The 24,657-nt window shown below is 37.5% G+C and overlaps 1 protein-coding gene across 3 annotated transcripts in view; it reads left to right on the top strand.

The window, feature by feature from the left end:
• The window catches only part of LOC132549645 (uncharacterized), a 50,338-nt gene that overhangs the window by 5,681 nt on the left and 20,000 nt on the right, over positions 1–24,657 (top strand). The window contains exons 1-7 of one of the 3 annotated variants that reach the window (XM_060213599.1): positions 751–1,173; positions 10,881–11,070; positions 14,557–14,592; positions 18,099–18,256; positions 20,539–20,686; positions 22,901–23,037; positions 23,409–23,550. In XM_060213599.1, coding sequence (XP_060069582.1) covers positions 10,881–11,070; positions 14,557–14,592; positions 18,099–18,256; positions 20,539–20,686; positions 22,901–23,037; positions 23,409–23,550 — 811 coding nt within the window. In that variant the 5' untranslated portion in view covers positions 751–1,173. Of the gene's footprint in view, positions 1–750; positions 1,174–10,880; positions 11,071–14,556; positions 14,593–18,098; positions 18,257–20,538; positions 20,687–22,900; positions 23,038–23,408; positions 23,551–24,657 lie in introns of those variants that run through there. The other 2 variants (XM_060213597.1, XM_060213598.1) reach the window with 2 other exon arrangements.

Genomic DNA, 24,657 nt, shown 5'->3' with positions numbered 1-24,657 from the left:
CCATCACCACCACCACCACCACCACCACCACCACCACCACCACCACCACCGCCACCACCGCCACCACCACCACCACCACCACCACCACCATCACCACCACCACCACCACCATCATCATCATCACCATCATCATCATCATCACCTCCACCACCGCCATTACCACCACCACCACCGCCGCCGCCGCCGCCGCCGCCGCCGCCGCCGCCGCCACCGCCACCACCACCACCACCCTGGCAACCGCCACCGCCGCCACCGCCGCCGCCACCGCCACCATCATCATCATCATCATCATCATCATCATCATCACCGCCACCACCACCACCATCACTACCAACGCCACCACCACCATCATCATCATCATCATCATCATCATCACTGTTTTTAACTCCCATCACGTGACTCTTAACATACAGGTATCTCATTGTGTCTGAAACCTGTCATCTGTATACGAATGCCCAGTTTCTGACCTCTCACAATCTTGACCAACTCAACGGAAGTTTTTTTTATTACCGGTATGACCTTGTCTGCTTGCTTGTGTACATTATTAAAAAGTGTTTGTGAATATCGGTTTTAGGATAGGACAGCAAATATGGAAGACCTGGGAGCTCATCTAGTTCGTTTTTTATCTACCGATCTTAGTTATGCACTACTTCATACTGGCATACAGACCATGCGGTGTGCCAATCCCACGCATTTATGGGTTTCCGTATATATAACCGTGTCAAATTCTCGTTCCATACTGCACTGATACTGTGTTGTTTACCTGACCGTCTGGGAATCTGATTTCCTACCACGTGCTTACTCGGTCGAGTTATTCTAAGCTTAGACTGTAAGTTTACAGGAGAGATAAGTCTTATAATTTAATCGAAAGGGCCAGACTACACACATACAGGTGTTTTGGGAAGGGCCCCTTGAGGTATTTTGTGGGTTTTGATGTCCCAGTAATTCACCGGCGCCTCAAGGCACTGTACCCATATTATCTTTGTGAACGGTTCGGGACGCTACTACAGACGATATTCCTGTTCGGGAGTATAACTCACAAGCAGACGATGAATCTTTAGCATTTTACTGGGAAAACGCATGCGCAGTATGTATACATTTTATTGTATATAGTATCAACGCAACACGTGGGATAGCAGATAAACGACAGGCGGATTTAAGATTTCGTAAAATGTAAGTACATTTACAATACGTTTATTTAAATTTCAATGTTCTTAATCATTTAAAGGGAAAGTTAGCAGAATTGGTCAAGCTTAAGATTGTATCCTCCTCACACTCATCAATAACATATCTGTGTGTATGCAAATATGCACCGGTAAGATTTCCGTAAGAGTTTTGATTACAAATGTATATCCATTTGTATATCAAAACTACGATGACCTATAACTGCTATAACAATAAATATCGTTAGTTGTTAGCTTTTTAAAACTGTAAACGATCATAAAATAGCAGGTGTCCTAATTTCTCCTAACCAGTTTGCGTCAGATTGACACGTAACAAGTGCCCGCGCTGATAATGCAGTGAACTTGTCGACGCAGGGGTCAATTTAATGAGGAAATGTACATAAATTGCACATGTACAGATGCTCGTCATACCGTGATTATATTGTGACTATTGGCTATCGTACAAAATAGACGAAACAAGGTTTGAATTGAGCTAATTTCTACAGTTCTATAAAATATTTAATATATTTGAAATGGATCGCGGTTTAAAATCTAGCTCGTGCCAAAAGACTTTATCGAAAATAAGTCTGACACCATAGAGCGTGTTATATTGTCGTATCAACTTCTGGGTTGCATAATTTTCCATGCTTAAGTTCTCAATACCCTTTGGCCAACTACATGCAATGTACATAATAGTTGCGGGGTCAGGTGACAATTCATTGACGTCGATATCTGTGCTTTCAATGAAGTCGCATTTTAACGGTGGTTTTTATATATAATAGCCTACATCTCCACCGTCCCATTTTTAAACAGTGTTTACATTGCATGTATTCCAGACATTGATTTCGTCACCTGTAAACAAGTGATAATGTTTCTACAATTGATTTATTCATAACGAAAATATGTTTAGATAAATGCCAAATGGTTTATGATGGTGGGAGAGGCAGGTAGGAGAGTAGGGGAGATATACAATTCTACTATACAGTGAGGTTGTTGAAAAGTTGAAAGATTTGAAGGGAGTGGGGATAGATGTGTCAGACTGAAGTTAGACTTTGTGATGTCAGACTGAAGTAAGACTTGGTGATGTCAGAATGATTTTGTGATGTCGGGCTGAAATAAGTCTTTGTGATATCGGGCTGAAGTTAAATTTTGTGATGTCGGGCTGAAGTAAGACTTTGTGATGTCAAACTGAAGTAAGACTTTATGATGTCAGAATGATTTTGTGATGTCGGGCTGAAGTTAGGTTTGTGATATAAGCATTTATTCATTCCTGTCCCAGGAGGCCTGCCGACAGCTGAGCAGATCTTTTTTTATAGTTAGCGACCAACTTTTAACTGTTCAATAATTATAAATGACGACACATACAAATATACAACGTGTTTAAAACAAACAATTGCATTGTGGGCAGATCGACGAAAATCAATACCAAAAATGTTTTTGGCGATCGGAATACATTTGTGTCTCAAACACAAAACAATGACGTAGTATTTTATTTATTTTTAACACACGTAAGTGCCAATCCAGATGTTACATCATACATGTAGATAATTCTTTATTGCAGGAAAGACAACTTTTAGAAAATTTGACATGTCGCTGTTGTGTTTTGTTTATCGTTGTACATTGTATGATATGCCGTAAGGAGAAAAAAGGACAGGTTTGTTGTCAAACGTTGAAATAAACCAAACGAGAACAATTAAATTGACTAAGAATAGAGGCCATCCCTGAGGTCATGATTTAAGTCCATCTATGATATTATCGTTGTTGAATTCCATGAACACTACCCCTCGGCGACTTGTCTGTGTAATTTGGTTAGTAACATAGGACCAGAATAAGCTTTAGTTAATGCCAACGGAAAATAAAACTTCTGTCACTCAATTACAGATAGTTTCCTTGCATTAATACGATAATTTCCGGAATTAGCCTGTTGGGAATCAGCTGTGCTCAAATGCTGACAGACAGAAGGTCACCACGTGCATACATGTATGTATTGTACTGTCTGGCAGGGACTTACAAATTGTACGTGTGGAATGTTACACCAATGTACAAATCTGAATGCCGGACCTCTTTCTTTCGTGGAATGTCACGTTTTCGTATTCAACTTTCATACAGTAGACCAATCATTATTTACACAATAAACATTTTACATGTAGTACATACACTGATATACACGCTTGTACAGGATGTTATTGGGAAATATTTTTTTATTTTTCTAGTCGAGACTAGTTACAATGTAAGCACGGCGTGTATAATTTTACCGTTTCGGAGAATTCTCTCTGTAACAACATTTTGTGTGATTCAGTCTATTTGAATGCGGATTCTAACTGTTTATCAATGTGTGTGGTTTCAGTAACATCAATCCTCTCTGGGTTTTTTTATTTTCTGTAATAAACACGTGTTCCTCTCAAAATTAATTATTAATTACATGCAAACCATGGTTACAGAAAGCTTGGATCTTAAGCTTCTTGAAGGGAGGAATTGAAAAAGGAAGTAAGAGGTGTTTTTCGGGGTTTTTTTTATTTTTTTATCCAATTATGAAATAAAGCAGTGTGATGTTATTTGTTTTTTATTTATTTCTGTTTATTTATTTTTTTTGAGATTTCACCTGGAAGCCCGTGTTCCTCATTCATGCGTGTATTCCATTTGCACATTATCGGAAATATCTAGAAAGCTTGGAAACCTAATTAGGCAATCGATCATAATTCATGTCTATTTACACGGTAGTGTATTTAAAGTCATATAACTACTCGCGTGGCTTCAAATACGAGAGGACAGAACATCATTTTCAATTTACAGAACAAACATCAGTTACGTACGTGTAGAAATGTCATTTCGGGTAGAAATGTGATTTCTTTATGACGTACTAACCGAACGATGCCAGGAAAGCGTAAACAGAATTTTAAGTCAGCGTAGTCATCAAGAATTCTGTTGACAGTGACTAGTATTGATTGACTTGTTGTTTTGATCTCGGAATTATCCATCACGTGACAGGTAGATGTCATGAGACGCTTCATCTTTGACGAACTTTTTGTTGAATTATATCAATTACTGCGTTTACGACTTTATGCTAAACGTGTGTCTGTTGTCATATCAACGGACACAATCCACACGGACTAAGGGGAGTATATAGTCAAGTCAACGGACACAATCCACACGGACTAAAGGGAGTATATAGTCAAGTCAACGGACACAATCCACACGGACTAAGGGAATATATAGTCAAGTCAACGGACACAATCCACACGGACTAAGGGAGTATATAGTCAAGTCAACGGACACAATCCACACGGACTAAGGGGAGTATATAGTCAAGTCAACGGACACAATCCACACGGACTAAAGGGAGTATATAGTAAAGTCAACGGACACAATCCACTTGATCTCCACCGCGGGACTAGAGGGCAGTATAAAGTCACATCAGCTGATCTCCACCGAGGGACTAGAGGACAGTATAAAGTCACATCAGCTGCTCTCCACCGAGGGACTAGAGGAAAGTCTATAGTCCCATCAGCTAATCTCCACCGAGGGACTAGAGGGCAGTATATAGTCACATCAGCTGATCTCCATCGTGGAACTAGAGGGCAGTATATAGTTACATCAGCTGATCTCCACCGAGGGACTAGAGGGCAGTATATAGTTACATCAGCTGATCCCCACCGAGGGACTAGAGGACAATATATAGTCACATCAGCTGATCTCCACCGAGGGACTAGAGGACAGTATATAGTCACATCAGCTGATCTCCACCGAGGGACTAGAGGGCAGTATATAGTTACATCAGCTGATCTCCACCGAGGGAATAGAGGGCAGTATATAGTTACATCAGCTGATCTCCACCGAGGGACTAGAGGGCAGTATATAGTTACATCAGCTGATCCCCACCGAGGGACTAGAGGACAATATATAGTCACATCAGCTGATCTCCACCGAGGGACTCTCCACCGAGGGACTAGAGGGCAGTATATAGTTACATCAGCTGATCTCCACCGAGGGAATAGAGGGCAGTATATAGTCACATCAGCTGATCTCCACCGAGGGACTAGAGGACAGTATATAGTCACATCAGCTGATCTACACCGAGGGACTAGAGGGCAGTATATAGTCACATCAGCTGATCTCCATCGTGGAACTAGAGGACAATATATAGTCACATCAGCTGATCTCCACCGAGGGACTAGAGGACAGTATATAGTCACATCAGCTGATCTCCACCGAGGGACTAGAGGGCAGTATATAGTCACATCAGCTGATCTTCACCGAGGGACTAGAGGACAGTATATAGTCACATCAGCTGGTATCCGCCGCATGACTAGAGGAAAGTCTATAGTCCCATCAGCTGATCTCCACCGAGGGACTAGAGGACAGTATATAGTCACATCAGCTGGTATCCATCGCGGGACTAGAGGAAAGTCTATAGTCCCATCAGCTGATCTCCACCGAGGGACTAGAGTGCAGTATATAGTCACATCAGCTGGTATCCACCGCGGGACTAGAGGACAGTATATAGTCACATCAGCTGATTTCTAGTGAAACTACAGAAGGAGGTGATTAACACTGGGACAGATTACACACATAAATCAGTGAGTGTGAATTGAGTTCACTGACGTGGAAATCATGGGCCAAGATGAATCTAAGGTAAATGTCTTTACATGTGTAGAACATAGTATTATGACTGAGTGTAGTTTAACAACGGTCTCACGGAAAATAATACATACAGGGTTGTATGCAAAGCATTCAGCTCAAAAGACACATTCCACAATGTATTTCATATCCACAATCCTTAAATAAATCACATGTGTAGCAGTTTAATTTTTTAAAGTAGTTTATGGCTAGTTATGAAAGTACCTTGGTTCATATCAAAATTTAAAACCACCGGTCAGTAGATGTCTTGAAATTTTTAAAAAAAATTCTACCCAATTTTCGCGTGTTATTATGAAGATAAATGGCACGCATTTGTAAGCGATAAAAATTATGTGTTATGAACTATGCAAGCAAGTACAATACTTTAATGTTAAAGATGTAGATGCTATATATTTTCTGACTGGCGAAATAGCGTGCCTTCCGATGAAAATTACGCACATTAAGTACACAGTGGCCTACCAGGTACATACACACATGTGTGTTGCCGCCCTACAACCAGCGTTGGTGGTCGTTCTATAATTATTCAACAGTCAAATTGTTGAGATACAATATTCACTGAGATTTGAATATTTTCATAATTAACATCCAAATTATCGAGAGTTTCTTTCGAAAGATTTTGTATTGATACAATAGTTTATGATAGAGCTTGGAGCCAAAACAACTGTGTCTATTTTCCTCAGCCACCTCCTAAACTTCAGAATTTTGACCCTTAGCATCACTGACGAGTCCTAGAAGGACAAAACAGTTGTATGATGTAGCATCACTGACGACTCCTAGAAGGACGAAACAGCTGTATGATGTAGCATCACTGACGGGTACTAGAAGGACGAAACAGCTGTATGATGTTGCATCACTGACGAGTCCTAGAAGGACGATACAGGTGTATGATGTAGCATCACTGACGAGTCCTAGAAGGACGATACAGCTGTATGATGTAGCATCACTGACGAGTCCTAGAAGGACGATACAGCTGTATGATGTGGCATCACTGACGAGTCCTAGAAGGACGATACAGCTGTATGATGTGGCATCACTGACGAATCCTAGAAGGACGAAACAGCTGTATGATGTAGCATGACGATTTCTAGAAGGACGAAACAGCTGTATGATGTAGCATCACTGACGAGTCCTAGAAGGACGATACAGCTGTATGATGTAGCATCACTGACGAGTCCTAGAAGGACGAAACAGCTGTATGATGTAGCATGACGAGTCCTAGAAGGACGAAACAGCTGTATGATGCAGCTTAATTCATTCCTTGACTCTACCGTGTCTAATTCTAAATTTGTATTTAAAGATGTTATTTACTTGTGTGTCTTTTGTACAAAAATCTTATGCACATTGTATGTATTATCAATTAACCAATAGGGCACAATGCGTCTCCTGTGAATGCTGGAATTTGAAACAATTGATGTACTTTCAGCAAGTCCAGAAATTAATTAGAAATAAATTATTAAAAACATAATTGCTGGTAGAATTTTTGAAGTATCCAGAGAGAGTGGTATTTCCTTTAAATTTACAAACATATATTGAGATATCTCTGCTTTCACCACACTACAAGTTCACGGAAATTCGTGTCTAAGTTTGTACTGTCTAATGTAATTTATCAAAGTACAGATGGAGATATTTGTCACGCAATGTTTTCGCCCATCCGTTTTAATCCTGACGACAGGTTCTTAATTAAGGTATGTATAAAGTGTGCATGTAATTGAGATCACTGACTGTAATTAATTGTGGATGTGTTTGATTGTAAACACAAGTTTGACTATACACAGTCGAAGCTAAGCAAGACTTCCGGTTATGAACGGGAATGGCCTTGTTATCATAATATATCTTTTTCACTGATTTTCATTTAGTACTAATAATTTGTATACATCGTATATTCTGGAAACGTGTATAATTTGTACACGTGATGTATTAGAAAGCATTGTTTGTCGCGTTACCACGACTGGATATGAATGAATCCGGCTTTTTATATCGCTATCCTTCTCTAATATTAGGCAAACTTCCCACTAGACCATATCATTTTTTGTCAAACACGAGTTCAAAGTAGTGCTTTATCGTATTCATACCCTACAGCGCTTACTTTGGTCTAAACACCGTGTAAATTATGCATGATCCATGCGATTGAGTGCAGTGGTGCGTTATCGCTGAGGTGAAGCATTGATTTTGTACACTAGTTTATTTACTCCGTCGGAACTAATTGCCATAACCTATAACTTTGGCATTTATTCAATCTCACTTTCTGTTTAGGTATAATGGCAGTGTACACAATAAATGCATACCATATATTTCAGCATTACTTTCCCATTTATTATCACAATCAATTGTATCAATCCCCCCGTTATACCACTACTTTCTGACCTGTGTCGATTTCAGCTATACACCGGAGTTTTAATACGAAAACTGAATGATACAATATATATTAAGATACATTGATATGTACAATAGGAACAAAACCAGAATATACGAACGAAGAGATATCAAAGTTAATGTAGCTGTAAATGCACGGCCAGATCGTGAGACCCTCCGAACTCATCACGGAGCGGGATGGAGAAATGCAGACCAGGGTTCGAAGCAGAGACCCTCCGAACTCATCACGGAGCGGGGTGGAGAATTGCAGACCAGGGTTCGAAGCAGAGACCCTCCGAACTCATTACGGAGCGGGATGGAGAAATGCAGACCAGGGTTCGAAGCAGAGACCCTCCGAACTCATCACGGAGCGAGGTGGAGAATTGCAGACCAGGGTTCGAAGCAGAGACCCTCCGAACTCAACCAGGCGCGGGGCGGAAGATGCAGACCAGGAATCGAACCAGAGACCCTCCGAACTCAACCAGGCGCGGGGCGGAAAATGCAGACCAGGAATCGAACCAGAGACCCTCCGAACTCTACGCTCAACCAAGTGAGCAACCTACTCGTCAACGATCGATCCAGTTGCATTCCGCTACATACATCCGTCCTCATTGTAAGCTTCGCCCCCGAAGACCACTGTTCGGCTGTTCGAGGTTAGGATATTTCCTAGTCAAGCATTTACCTTAAATCAAGTGTTGGGTACAGACATCAGTTTTTAGCAGGATCGGGAAAATGTAGAGCAACACTCGAACCAAGGGCCCTCCGAACTCTTTGACGGCCAGTCTATCAGTTGAGCTAACCGGTCGCTGACGATCGAGCCATTTCGGTTCCGCTAAAATTATATAAAATTTTGCTTTCAGTCATTGTTGTTTAGTAAATTAAGATTATCTATTCCACAATTGTTCTTTTTGGTACAGTTTTATGTTAGCCTCTCTGGAAGCAAAGCACCGGCACTTATTTGACTTTTTGGTTTGTTCGTGCGGAAACAAGCGACCTTGGCCGCTGTGTGGATATCTACCATCGTTTGGGATGTGGGGAAGATTTCTAAAGAATGTTGATCTATCTTGATAAACTGCATGACCGTCATGTGGTGTGCAAAACCAATTTAACGCTCTTTGTAATTATTAACTCATCAAACAAGCCAGATATTGCCTGTCTGTAGGTCAGTGTCACTGGGTCAAAGGGCAAGGTTAGATGTTATTCTTAAACTATGATCTTATTGCAGTAAGAAAAAAAATTAGTCAAATTGAAAACGATCAACTCTCAAAATTGTCGGAAGGGTGAGTTGAAGAAACGGAGAATCTTGGTCCCGTGTGTTCAGTGTAGCTTCAAAGAAAAGCGAAATACTGATACGATTTACATTGACCTTTCTGACAATTTGTGTGTGTGTGTGCGTGCGTGCGTGCGTGCGTGCGTGTGTGTATGTTTGTGTGTGTGTGGGGGGGGGGGGGGGGGGGGGGGGGGGGGGGGTTCAAGCTGTCCTTAATTCAAGAAATCGAAACTTTATTTTACAAGAATGTAAAACAAGTTTATCGATTTATTTTGATCAGTGTAGATGGCCGGATGAAATTACTAGGTAAAGCGTGTGTGTGTGTGTCAGAAAACTTTGTACCTGACTGGGACCTCATATCTCCCCATTTTAGATCAGGAATCGAACCCCGATCACTTAGTGATAGGCGATTGCTGTATCGAACGTGCGACCTGATAACCTATTCTTTTAACAAGACAAAAGCTGCTGAAACAATACTTTATCGTTATAGTACAGAATATAAATGGTGTCCTTTGAAATATTAAGTGCGTGACACGTTTGCCGTGCATGATATGACTCCACTACATTTCTCATGGTTCAACAGTTCTTTATTGAAAGTGTTCTGTTTGGGAAAAGGTTAGTCAGGTATTTTTTCCTGTCAGGTCATGCTTCAAGAATTCTTTATTGAATTTTTGTTTGTGTTAATGTGAGGTGGTGGATTTTCGTGAGGTTGTGCTTCAACAAAACATTAATTTACATGAGATTATGGATGGTGACGCGTAACAAATAGAAGCTCTAAGTGAACGTGTTCTGTGCGGAGTAATATCACGTTTTCTGGAGCATAGTAAACGCTCTGTTGACGTCCAAACCTTTCGCTGAAATGCTTTGCTTGAAACTGGTTTTCAGGTCCCAAGGTCAAATGTGAATGTCAATGTTGAACGCCACACAAAATAAAAAATTAAAAACAATATCAAATTGCCGTGACATAACAAAGTCCAGTCCAATATGTAGATAATAAACTAACTTGTCAGATATGACATTATGTTCAGCGGTCGTTGATAATCCGATACATTGTCACGTGCAGCAATTAACTTGGTGTCTTGTTTAAAACCTGCGAAATATCTAAGGTGAATCTGTATTTCGATCTAACTTCATTATACGATGACACTCTCGAGTTTGTTAGTCGTACACAAACACTTCCGGATCCGGTTGGAAAGGATACTTGTTACAATATAATGCTTTATTTAAATTGTCAAATACCAGTAATTAGACATTATTTCTTTGACGAGCTAGGTACATATTCAACTATTTTTTTTCTACTACTGTTTTTGTGGTTTTTTGCTTTTTTTCGGTGAGGAGGGGGTGGGGGGGGGCGTTGATTGGTTAAATCACGTTCTGCAGGATATATTTAAAAGTTTTTTTCTATAAGAGAGCTACCAGAATGTATACTGACCATGGTTTGAATATCGCATTTTCAGATGGGGAACGTTTTTAATTACCGCCGACCAGACCCCCAGGAAATGGTGGACCGGAAACATCCAGCCAAAGTCAAACTACAGAAACAGCGTCACCGCCTGGTCAGCGAAAGGCTGCACGAGAGCGAGCGACATACGGAAAATAAAAATGGCGTCGGATCCAGCGGCAAGCCGGATGAAGTAGACGGAAAAGGTATGTGACTGACAACACAATTTGGAATAATACGACAATGTAAATACATAGTAGTCATCACACAAAGACGATGACTCTAAATCTGTTTAGTTTTGTTACATGTGTCTATAATCAAGATTGTCAGAACCAGTTCATGTGTATGTATGGTGGTCGTTTGTATGTAGGATTGTCAGAACCAGTCCATGTGTATGTATGGTGGTCGTTTGTATGTAGGATTGTCAGAACCAGTTCATGTGTATGTATGTTGGTCGTTTGTATGTAGAATTGTCAGAACCAGTTCATGTGTATGTATGTTGGTCGTTTGTATGTAGGATTGTCAGAACCAGTTCATGTGTATGTATGTTGGTCGTTTGTATGTAGAATTGTCAGAACCAGTTCATGTGTATGTATGTTGGTCGTTTGTATGTAGAATTGTCAGAACCAGTTCATGTGTATGTATGTTGGCCGTTTGTATGTAGGATTATCAGAACCAGTTCATGTGTATGTATGTTGGTCGTTTGTATGTAGAATTGTCAGAACCAGTCCATGTGTATGTATGGTGGTCGTTTGGTATGTAGAATTATCAGAACCAGTCCATGTGTATGTATGGTGATCATTTTGTATGTAGAATTATCAGAACCAGTACATGTGTATGTATGGTGGTCGTTTGTATGTAGAATTGTCAGAACCAGTCCATGTGTATGTATGGTGGTCGTTTGTATGTAGAGTTATCAGAACCAGTACATGTGTATGTATGGTGATCGTTTGGTATATAGGTATGGTGGTCGTTTGTATGTAGGATTATCAGAACCAGTCCATGTGTATGTATGGTGGTCGTTTGTATGTAGGATTATCAGAACCAGTTCATGTGTATGTATGGTGGTCGTTTGTATGTAGAATTATCAGAACCAGTCCATGTGTATGTATGGTGATCGTTTGTATGTAGAATTGTCAGAACCAGTCCATGTGTATGTATGGTGGTCGTTTGTATGTAGAATTATCAGAACCGGTTCATGTGTATGTATGGTGGTCGTTTGTATGTAGAATTATCAGAACCGGTTCATGTGTATGTATGGTGATCGTTTTATATGTAGAATTATCAGAACCAGTCCATGTGTATGTATGGTGGTCGTTTGTATGTAGGATTGTCAGAACCAGTTCATGTGTATGTATGGTGGTCGTTTGTATGTAGAATTGTCAGAACCAGTCCATGTGTATGTATGGTGGTCGTTTGTATGTAGGATTGTCAGAACCAGTTCATGTGTATGTATGGTGGTCGTTTGTATGTAGAATTGTCAGAACCAGTCCATGTGTATGTATGGTGGTCGTTTGGTATCGTTTGTATTGTATGTAGAATTATCAGAACCAGTTCATGTGTATGTATGGTGGTCGTTTGTATGTAGGATTGTCAGAACCAGTTCATGTGTATGTATGGTGGTCGTTTGTATGTAGGATTATCAGAACCAGTCCATGTGTATGTATGGTGATCGTTTGTATGTAGAATTATCAGAACCAGTACATGTGTATGTATGGTGGTCGTTTGTATGTAGAATTATCAGAACCAGTTCATGTGTATGTATGGTGGTCGTTTGGTATATAGGTATGGTGGTCGTGTGTATGTAGAATTGTCAGAACCAGTTCATGTGTATGTATGGTGATCGTTTCGTATGTAGAATTATCAGAACCAGTTCATGTGTATGAATGTTGGTCGTTTGTATGTAGAATTGTAAAACTAGGGTACGTTCTGGTATGGTCATTGTTTGTATGCAAAATAAAACCTGGTACAAGTATTTAGGCATGTTTCAAAAAAGCGGTTCAGACTGGCCTTTTTAGGGCCTATAGACAAGAGGTTACCAGGTTAGGTGTAAGATATGACAAAAGCCATATATTCATTCAGACACTTCAGCTTTACCTGAAGATGATGGACAAGCTGTTAAACAACCAGGTCATTCATGAACGAATTTCAAAGGGAATTCCAATCCTGAATTTTTATTGCAGATAAATGTAAATATTTATGTATGACAGTAAGGTTGTCTTATCCAGGTATATATTGTAGCTACAGATGGAGTCTAGTCAGGTTACCACTTACTGTAGTCAAAGTTAGGTTCGCTCTTGTTCCCTTCCGCCACGATGTCTGTGACAGAGGAAGGTGTGTCAATGTTTTCACGTTTACAATTAGTCTTTATATTAAACATAAATATGTCTTAAGTCCCAGCAGGTGGCGTTACGTTAAATCTACATGTTAGTCATGTGTGGGATCAGACACGTTGTAAAACATATAATCGGCATATTCCTTCAGCGGCAGCCGGTTTATAGTCGGAGTCAGCTGTACGCTTTCAGCGACACAATCTCGGTCCATTTACTGAAAACATCCGCCATCAAACCAGATTGAACAAAGTCCATGTGAAAGAAAAGGGAATGAACCTAACTCATGAACACACATTAGGAATAGGACCATCAATGTCTTTTGTACTAGCTAAACAGGAAACTTACATATTTATAAAACTTCGTACCTGTAATCAGTTTGGCATGTAATACTCATCTGTGGATTATATAACCACCAGTGTGTAGGAAAACCTAGTTAACCGGTTGAAATTCAATATCATTAAGAGGTGATTTCGACCACGATCATTTGTAGAGCCGAATTCGCCCAACCAGTGACGTATATTAGAAATTCCTTTTGATCGTAAAAATTAGCATGATTAGTTTGGAAGTTATTCAGTTTTCAACTTCTGTTTGTATACATTTTGAAAAAATGTGAACGAATCGTCATCTTTAACTTTTTATTATATTAACTACGAACTTTAAAATCCTTGTTCACCTATATTTTCACTCGTGTTTTTACTACTATTTAGATTGTCTGAAGGGAAACTCAAAGTATACATTATTCTAGTCGTGTGTTTTCATTATTCTTTTATTCGAAGTTGTAACAATCTACAAAATGGCCGAGAGAAAAAAGGCATTAGTGCTTCTATTGAGTTTATTTTGTGAAAAGCATACGGTATTTTTAAAATAAGAAAAAAAAAGTCACTTTTGTGCAAAGTATCATAAAATGGGCCACACCAAAAAATTGAAATATGCGTCATAAGACCTTGTTGACATATTTTGAAAAGTCAAGCTTGTGAACATTATCGAAAGAAATGGGTCAAGTTTGAAATTTAGCTTTAGGAACCTATAATAACACATACCGTACACGTCAACTTAAACACAATCGGCTTGTGTAATTCAGCAAATCGTCTTGGAAAAGTGTATTCCTAAATGATATTGATGGTTATGAAACATGCTGACTAAATCTCGACAAGGCTGATTCTAGTTACTCGAACAGAACCCACGTACAAAGTGTCTATAGATGACGTCATCATCTATTTTTGTGGTGTCATACTTTTAGAACAGACCTGGTTCGTTGTGATTTCGTAACCATCAACGGGGTTTTGACGTACTAGATCTGTGATTTCCAATAGTCGTATATCTCATGTGTTTTTTTATTTATTGTGTTGGACATTCTAGATGCCTGTACTCAGAAGCACGCCAACATGTCGGCTGGTATGATTCAAACATATTTTTTCAGTATTTTGTGTTGTCACCTCCTTTACGCCTAATCTTTGATTGAATCTTGAAACCTGAATAAAAAAATAAATCACATTGAGGAGATTTCCTAGAAGTATTTGTAATTCATATTTTACGCGAGCATTTATTCGGAAAATAAGTAATATATCTATAAGAAAACCAATAACACGGTACTGCATTCAAATAAAATGTTACCCACGTGCTCAAGTCTGATTGAATTCTCGTCAAAAACGTTAGTCTACGAGACAAGGTGTCATTTCATATGTCATCGGAAACCAGTTGTAAACAATGTATATTGTGTTCCGTTTTATCACTTTGTTCCCTGTTGTATTGATATTTTTTGAAACATGAAACTTATTAGAGATGTCTCCAGACAGATTAACTAAAACATAGAAATATGTCCTTGTTTTTTTTTTTTTTTTTTTTGTGACTTCACATTTGAGTGATCTCTTTGGAATGCTGTAATGGTGATCAATACCTTGTAAGGCTTTCACAAATTATGCGTTAATTATGAAATATTGATTAAACAGTTCCAATGAAATATATTCGTCATCGTAAAGAAAATAGAAGTCTATGACAAACTGATATTTTTAGAATGTATTGATCTGAAAATCACGTGATTTATCAGTCTATTAATAAGTGTCATGTAAATCCCGAAAATGTAAACAAAATTGCTGAATATCTTGATTACACGCCTTTCATCAAAGTAAAGGGTTATACATAATAACCTCTTATACAGAAATAAATACAGGTAACTGTTTCACTATTTTAATCATATTTCAAAATTTGATTGAAACACAAATGAATTATTCCGAATGATACAAGCGCTGAAGTTTATTTTTTTCAATGTGGGTTTTCATTATTTTTTTTATATAAATACAGAAAGTCAAAGGACTAGATTAGATGTGGAAATTCTTAGTCAATGAAAAAATTGTTTGTTATTTTGAAAATATCGTCAAAGCAGATACTACACCGGGAATATTTTTTTTTATAAATGCAACTGTTCATTTTCCAAAGCTGTTCCAGGTCGTAAATCAAAACCCCAATATATTTCCTATGTAGAAATATTTATATCAATAGAAAGATCTTCAGAAATATGATAAGTGTCCATCGATCTGAATCGATCTGGAAGGAACTCGACAAGCTACAACATTGTAGAGAGGCTAGGATTGTACTTAAACCGATGTTGATGACATTTTTCTCATGGAGTTAGCTAACACGGGCATTATGGTTGTAAAAGGGGAATGTCTGTTTTCTACTGTATAATCAGATATTTTCGTGGGGCTCAAACTTTGAGGTTTTCTAAAAATACACATTTTCGTTGACCCTTAATTTCGTGGATAAATTTTGCTCACAAAATATACTAGTAGTATAATCGATGTTAAACTATATCTGTGTATCATTTCTTGGACATATAAAATTCGTGGATTTAGAGTAGCTAGCAATTCAAAACGAAAATAATTCCCCCACGAAAATTAACGATTTCACAGTACATATGTAAATCAAAGAGTTAAAACCATGGTGGATTACAACTGATATTAATGAATCATTCTTTGTCGGACACGTATGCCTGTGAAGACACACATGTGTAGTATTACACGATATGTACCTCACAGCTGCAGGCTCTCTCGTGCCTTTTTGTATACACAACAGAACTGTGCTGCACCGGTATAAAACTGCATTGTGTTTTACAAGCTTAACAAGGAATCGTTTGTTTTTTGTTTTTTTGTTTTTGTTTTTGTTTTTTTGATGGATATGCAGAGATTTGACACGTCTCTTAAAATGTTTTAAACCTAATTCTCTTGTATCTTTGATATTCCTACCTTACCATGGTTACTTCCTGTTTTAAACTGTAGGTGTGAGTGTTTTGGCGTCGGCCTTCACGTTTTTCGTTTGTTTGATGTTGTTTTTTTTTACTTATTTATCCACCATATCTTTACCGCAATGACCTCTGGGTTGATGGACTGTTTTGAACATAAAATGCAATGTTTCACTGTTATTTGTTTTTTGTGTACATTTATTTTACTGTACTATCCCATGTTTGTGATAAAACTCCTTATTGTCCTGTCTGTTTACTATTAAGTGACAACATACCACTTTATCACAGCTGACAGGATCTTTTCTACAATAAATAAGTAAATAAATAAATAAATAAACCTTTGTGTAAAATATGCAGAAATATACGTTATATTTAGTCACATATATATATTGTTTAATCCTGATGTATTTTTCACACTTGGTTTATTTTCTTCTTCTTTTTCAAAGATTTTCTTGATAATGTAAAAAAAATGTGAAATCTCGAATTTGATATATAACGGACATTTCACACCACTGTTAACGGACATTTCACACCACTGTTAACATTTCACACCACTGTTAACATTTCACACCACTGTTAACGGACATTTCACACCACTGTTAACATTTCACACCACTGTTAACGGACATTTCACACCACTGTTAACATTTCACACCACTGTTAACATTTCACACCACTGTTAACGCACTCTTTGATTATTTTGATTCGTCTCTCTTCGGACAGCTCTTTTTATGTCGTCATCAACACGTGAATGAAGATTGTATATTTTTGGTGTCAATGTTTAGAAACCAACTTTCCCGTGATAGATACAAATGTGTTAGTCACTTTCTATGTGGATGTAAAATTGATGATGATACAAAAATAATATTTTATATAATGTAGTGACGACATAATTTATATAGACAAGAAATAAGTAGACAAAGAGAAACTGACCTCCTTCCCAAATTTGTTTGGGTTTTCTCATAAAACTGGCGAGTTTGAACATTCCACTGTGCTTTTTCGTAAAGGACATTGGTATTTGGTCATATCTGGTATATCATGTCAAGTGTGATTGTATATCCTCAACATTAGCCTGTTAACTCAGTATACAGTGAAGTATGCTATATGTGATATTGTAGGTAGTATTCTTTCGCAGATAAAAAAATGTTTTACACATCTATATTCGTGTTGTAAACATCGTAAACTGTAGAATCGATATAATCAATCAGGTTAGCAGTTAGCATTTCAGAAGACCACGTGTTAGCTGTAGAATCGATTTAATACATTTACTTCAGGTTAGCTGTTAGCATTTCAGAAGACAACGTGTTAGCTGTAGTATCGATTTAATACATTTACTTCAGGTTAGCAGTTAGCATTTCAGAAGACCATGTGTTAGCTGTAGAATCGATTTAATACATTTACTTCAGGTTAGCAGTTAGCATTTCAGAAGACCACGTGTTAGCTGTAGAATCGATTTAATCAATTTACTTCAGGTTAGCAGTTAGCATTTCAGAAGACCACGTGTTAGCTGTAGAATCGATTTAATCAATTTACTTCAGGTTAGCAGTTAGCATTTCAGGAGACCACGTGTTTGACTTAGAAACAATATCATGAATCTATTAACGTAAACAGGAAAAAATATAATTTTCTGTTTTAGATTGTGATTTTGATTTCTCCATTGCAGTCAACAAAAGAAAGCAGTACCAGAAAATGCCATCCATTCTGAACGACTTAGAAGTTACTGCCATGAAAGTGGATATTCAGGACCATGAGTATCCGTTTGAGAACTTGGTTTTTGAGGGCGGCGGAAACAAGGGCTTGGCGTACTGTGGGGCTGTGAGGGTAAGTCAGGGGCGGCGGAAACAATGGTTTGGCGTACTGTGGGGCTGTGAGGGTAAGACAGGGGCGGCGGAAACAATGGTTTGGCGTACTGTGGGGCTGTGAGGGTAAGTCAGGGGCGGCGGAAACAATGGTTTGGCGTACTGTGGGGCTGTGAGTGTAAGACAGGGCCGTGGAAGCAATGGTTTGGCGTACTGTAGGGCTGTGAGGGAAGTCAAGGGCGTGAAAGAAATGGTTTGGCGTACTGTGGGGCTGTGAGGGTTAGTCAGAAATAGTCTCGCAGTTGTTGTAAAAGTTAATGTACAATTTGTTAGTTTTCATGTGCATCGCTTAATATGAATTGATGCAACGTTTTGGTAAAGTGTTTACTATAACTAAAAAATTCTGAAGGGCAGAAATTGTCAACCACAGTTATTTCTATCACCAATCGACTGATGTTCTTTCACCATCACGTCACATTAGGGAAAAACATATCACATATTATCACATGACACATTTACACTACTTTTAAACTTTCAGATGACATTTATCTGTGCCTGATGTACTATCTAAACTACTGCCACGTGTCGAACAGTCACTTACATAGTTCTGGAATAGCGGCTATTATTGAGTTAACTTATCTGACCATAATCATATATATATAAATATATGTAAATACAAAAAAAAAAAAAATATCCGCGCCCTCGATTCATGCGGACATGAAATGTTACACGGTTGGTTACATCAGAAATGGAAACGATTGTACGGTGGCGGATACGTACCATCAAGTTTTTAAAAAGTGAAATTGGGTATGTTATGAGGATTTGGGTATGTTATGAGGATTTGGGTAATGTTATCAGGAGTTGGGTATGTTATCAGGAGTTTGGTATGTTATCAGGAGTTAGGTATGTTATGAGGAGTTGGGTATGTTATGAGGAGTTGGGTATGTTATGAGGAGTTGGGTATGTTATCAGGAGTTGGGTATGTTATCAGGAGTTGGGTATGTTATCAGGAGTTGGGTATGTTATCAGGAGTTTGGTATGTTATCAGGAGTTGGGTATGTTATAAGGAGTTGGGTATGTTATCAGGAGTTGGGTATGTTATCAGGAGTTTGGTGTGTTATGAGGAGTTGGGTATGTTATCAGGAGTTGGGTATGTTATCAGGAGTTGGGTATGTTAGCAGGAGTTTGGTATGTTATCAGGAGTTGGGTATGCTATGAGGAGTTGGGTATGTTATCAAGAGTTGGGTATGTTATCAGGAGTTGGGTATGTTATCAGTAGTTGGGTATGATATGAGGAGTTGGGTATGTTAGCAGGAGTTGGGTATGTTATGAGGAGTTGGGTATGTTATCAGGAGTTGGGTATGTTATCAGGAGTTGGGTATGTTATCAGGAGTTGGGTATGTTATGAGGAGTTTGGTATGATATGAGGAGTTGAGTATGTTATGAGGAGTTGGGTATGTTATCAGGAGTTGGGTATGTTATCAGGAGTTGGGTATGTTATCAGGAGTTTGATGTGTTATGAGGAGTTGGGTATGTTATCAGGAGTTTGGTGTGTTATGAGGAGTTGGGTATGTTATCAGGAGTTTGGTGTGTTATGAGGAGTTGGGTATGATATGAGGAGTTGGTTATGTACTTCGGAGTTAGATATGCTATCAGGGGGTGATATAATTATCACGTCACAACTTCATGAGGTCATTAAATGAATGACGCAAATGTATTGTTTTCTTATAATGATTTCATGTTTGTCATCAATTTTTGTTTTGATATTTTATCAACAATAGTTGAATTTCGTTTTGATTTCCTATGAAACAGAAGCTCAGTAAAATTGGAAGAATTTCAAGCACATGAATATTTTCCGAGCTGTGCCATCATATGATTCAATTCAATAGTATATTTTGTTACGTTTTTGGAAACTTGAAATGATTTCATTTTTTTTTAATTTACAGACTACATCCTTTTCATAAGTCACTTAAAGGAATTTTTACCTAATTCCACCACTGTGTACATCAAAATATTCTAAAAAATGGTCTTAAATCAATTTTCTGTGTAAACTATTCGGCAAGTGAACGAGATCACAGTATATATATTTCTGGGTGGTATATTTAATAAAACCACGAAATTGTGAAATAGGTTGAATAATTAAATGAATTATAACTCATTACAAAAAACATTAACACGAAAACGGAAAAGTCAATATTATGTGTTTTAGGGATAAAATCTTATTTTCAAGGATAATTAAGTTTTGTATGGTTTTTTTTCAGTGGTGTAGAAAGTGAATTATCATTGTTGACATGTTTTCTGCAGGTCCTTGAAGAGATAGGAGTCTTCCCAAAAATCAAACGTTTGGCTGGAGCTAGTGCAGGCGCCATGACAGCGGCTCTGCTTGCCGTCGGATACAATTCTTATGAAATAGAAGAATTCTTGAGCCAAGACCTTTCTCACTATTTCCTAGGTATTGTCACATCTTATATGCCTCGTTAATGTCACATTAATACACACTGAACCTATTTCTACCTGTCAAGTTTGATTAGAATTGAATTTCACATTAACATCACTTTAATATATAGCTTAATATTGTAATTACGTATTGAGTTTTGATGTTTTATAACTCGGAATTCTCAGCTGAAAGATTTTGTTAGAAAATTACTTAAATGCCATGAAATATACAGGTGTGATTTATTCAGAGTTCTAGAGACATGGGGCACTCATTCAGTTGTGATTGAATGGCCGAATTTAAACCTGCAGTATCAGTGGGAAGGATCTCGTGTGAAGGTGATATAGATCACATATCTGACAACGTGGGTGGTCTCCCAACACTTGTGTCTCCCACACATATATCGTTTTCACTTCAAGTGGGATTATCAACAATATTCTATTAATGTATTTTTTTTCAATCTAATATCTAAAAAACTAAAGTAAATAATTTGCCATTAGAATGAAACAAAATTGTTTCCGTTGTTATCACAGTTGATGGCAAGATTTCAAAATAACTGATTATAAGACAATTAGAATGTGACACAAGAGGGTCGTTAACCATACAAACAAGCCTGAACAATTCTAAGGATATCCTGCACAGAAATTAAATCTGTCGTTGTTACGTAACCATCTTGCTGTATAAATCAATCGGTTATGAACTGTCATGCACTGTAGAAAATTCTATAAAAATATAAATATGGAAAGTTAACAGTTCATAATCATACTTAAGTTTGCTGTGTAAGGGGATCAGATGGCGTCATAAAACTGTTTTACAGTATTTATTCAAGAAAATCTTCAAAATCGTAGAAAAAAATCAAACGGATTTTTTGAAAATGTGATCAAGCATTATCGACCATCGCCATGCTAATTCTGGTCAGATCTATTTAATGTCACGCCCTCCAAAAGTGAACAGGGGCATTGATAATGAAACCTCCAGATATACGGAGGTGCGCTAAACACATCGCATCCCACGACGAAAACGAATAGTTTCCAATAAAATTATTTCATCTCATTCCTTTCATCAAAAGACTGCATCTAAATATTGATGTAAGGTACAGTGCAAATTCGCGTACATGATCATATAAGTTTTAGAGAAATGTAAACCACACAACAAAGGAATAAATACTGTTTAGAAATCCATGGCAACGTACTGTTAGTATTAACTGTTACATCAGGAAACTCCTAGTGCACAAGGTTGTTTAATGTGTGTAAAAGGATATTTACTCGTGTATCCTCGTACTTCAGTAAACATTAGGGCTCTCATAGGAGTCACAAACATGTCTTAAACATCGCCTAGTAGTTCGGTTAATGTTACATCGCAATCTGATGACGAACGCAAAATTGAAGCAATTAGGAAATCCTGGTTTGTTGTTTTATGTACAAATTTGTTCTATATATTTAACGTTACCCATGGTGGACGTAGTTCGGGGTTAGTTCTGTGTAGATGAAGATGAAGAATTCGTGAAAAAGACGGGAAGTGTTATAGGTTATGAAATCTACTGCATATAAGCATCTCAAACTTTGTTGTTTATGCTTCATGTTCAATATGGAACAAATTATCTGACAAAAAAACTATATTTCAAACGATTTTAACGTCTTCTGATAACTGATGAATTCATTCCAAGAATATTGTAATGTGATAGACCAATGAAAAGTAGTTTTCGTCCTCGTTGTAACAGATACTTTGAAGGCTTTTATGTATATAGACATTTCTGACATCATTGACATCAACGTTGTGCTCTGGTTGATTCAGAAATAAAAACGGCAATTTCAACAGCTTTCGTTCAGTCCTACATGATAAAAAATTACATACTTGTCTCCAAAGTCATCAAAATGTTAGTGTCTATTTCACGAATTTCCGGCAGTTCTTTGACTTCCGGTTTTCGCCTTATATGATAAGAAATATTTTGTGTTTCCTGGTTATAGCAACAATTTGACATTTTACACAATTATTAAATATTTCCTTCTTGAAGAAGTTTTTGCACCAAAGAAACAAAACACAGTTTTTGATAGATCCGAGACAACTGTTCTACGCCTCCGCATTGTTGGTTGGAATTGAAGCTTTTTGAAGTGTTTTATGTAATGACCTTACCGTGTCATCGTTACAGCTTTTATCTACAACATTGTTGTAACTCATGTTTATTTCCGTTTTTTATTGATGAATCGTACAAGTATGATTTCCAATTTTCAGACGCATCTTTTGGGTATTTAAGTCTGTTACCTAACTTGGTAAGCGGTTATGGCTGGAACCCAGGAAACCGAATCTATGAGTGGTTTGGTACTGTAATGAAGAAGAAAACTAACGATCCAGATATAACTTTCGGGGAGGTAGGTTTTATATCTAATATTCTTATTTTATATGTTTCATTACCTTAAATATCGTTCAATTTCAGAGATAAAAGGTCAAGGTTACTGGCATTATGAAAACAAAGTATTGTATGTATCACACAGGAAACCCCAGTTTCTTAAATTTATCCATGTTTTTTTTTTCTGAACTTTACCGTGTATAGATGCTTGATCTCTTGACGGCGTTAAAAGTGAACCAAGTAAAGTGCTTTATTGATTTTTTTCACAACTAATGGAGTTTACAATTTTTTAATGTTAAATCTAAAACGCCTCAACATGCCTTAAATTAGATAATTTCATGTCTGGCAGACATTTCCTAGTTTCTCATTCTAAGATGTGTTCATCTTTTTCAGCTTTATCGTGATAAAAGATTCAATAAGGAGCTATGTGTTGTGGTGACAAATCTAAATCATATGACAGAGGAGTATTGTCACCCAAAAACTACACCGGATATGCCTATACGGTTAGCCGTGCGCATGTCGATGTCGATACCGGGTAATTCTTAAATTTCATTTTTCAGCACTAATCCAACCATACAAAATTCAGCAATTTAAGGCTTACTGTTTCCTTTTATCATGATTTCAGATACACTGCCAAAACTATACCCAGATTCTGAGGCATTCTGTACAGGAATCTTACTGTATTCAAATTATCATTATTGCAATTCCTTTTTTCTTTTACAAATTATTTAATATTTTTTGTGTCTGCAGTCATGTTTCGAGACACGAACAGGAAGGCATATAAAAAGTTTAATAATTCTTTAAAAATATTTACATTTGGGTTTCATTTTAAGAATTCCATTGTCCATTATAGAAACATGAACATTGTATTATTATTACATTTTGATAAAAATTATACCAACATGGTCTCTTTAGTAATATTCTAATCCCGAAATCGATTAGTTAATATAAATCCCCAAGCAAGTGAAAATGGAAAATATCTCTTGTTATTTTAAGTTTATCCCGTGCCCTTTTCAGTAGCGACATAAAAAGCTTAGTGTAATAGCGTGTACCAACAGTAAAATAAATCGGAAGCAGGTGTTCTGTTCGACGTAACTAATTTGTGAATTTGAAATTGCATGACGGGCATAAATCAAACAAGCTGAAGACATATCACTTGGCCCTGTAAACTGTGTAACGTTCAGCTTGAATGCATATATTTCCCATTTACGACTACTGGCGCACTCTTGATACGTTCTTGATGGGTACTCCTCCATGCTTGCAATATTTAACATTTGACAGGAAAGGTCAAAGGAATCGCGAATTCTAAATGACACTATAGTATATGTGAACACAGAAATAAAACTGAACAGAACGAGTGAACCTGCTGATTTATGAAAATGATTTACCATATTAGGTAGAATTGGCTTTAAATAACACACATTAAAGAAACAAGCCTAGAATTCCCTGCTTACATATACGTTTTGTTTTACTTATAAATGACATAATGTCTACTGCCTCAACTCATTAGGGATAGACTACAGCAGGTAGTCACAGAAAAGACAAATATGTTAGTATTTCAATCAGATTTTTTTTCCATTTCATATTCTTTCTTGCCACATATGATAATATCTACATTTATAATAACATTGAATCTGATTCA

Source organism: Ylistrum balloti, unplaced genomic scaffold (assembly GCF_031769215.1).
Source record: "Ylistrum balloti isolate Yb309-2 unplaced genomic scaffold, AGI_CSIRO_Ybal_v1 Utg370072, whole genome shotgun sequence".
Taxonomy (NCBI): Eukaryota; Metazoa; Mollusca; class Bivalvia; order Pectinida; family Pectinidae; genus Ylistrum; species Ylistrum balloti.
Note: the sequence above shows the minus strand (reverse complement) of the source record. Positions and strands in the feature narration are given on the sequence as shown.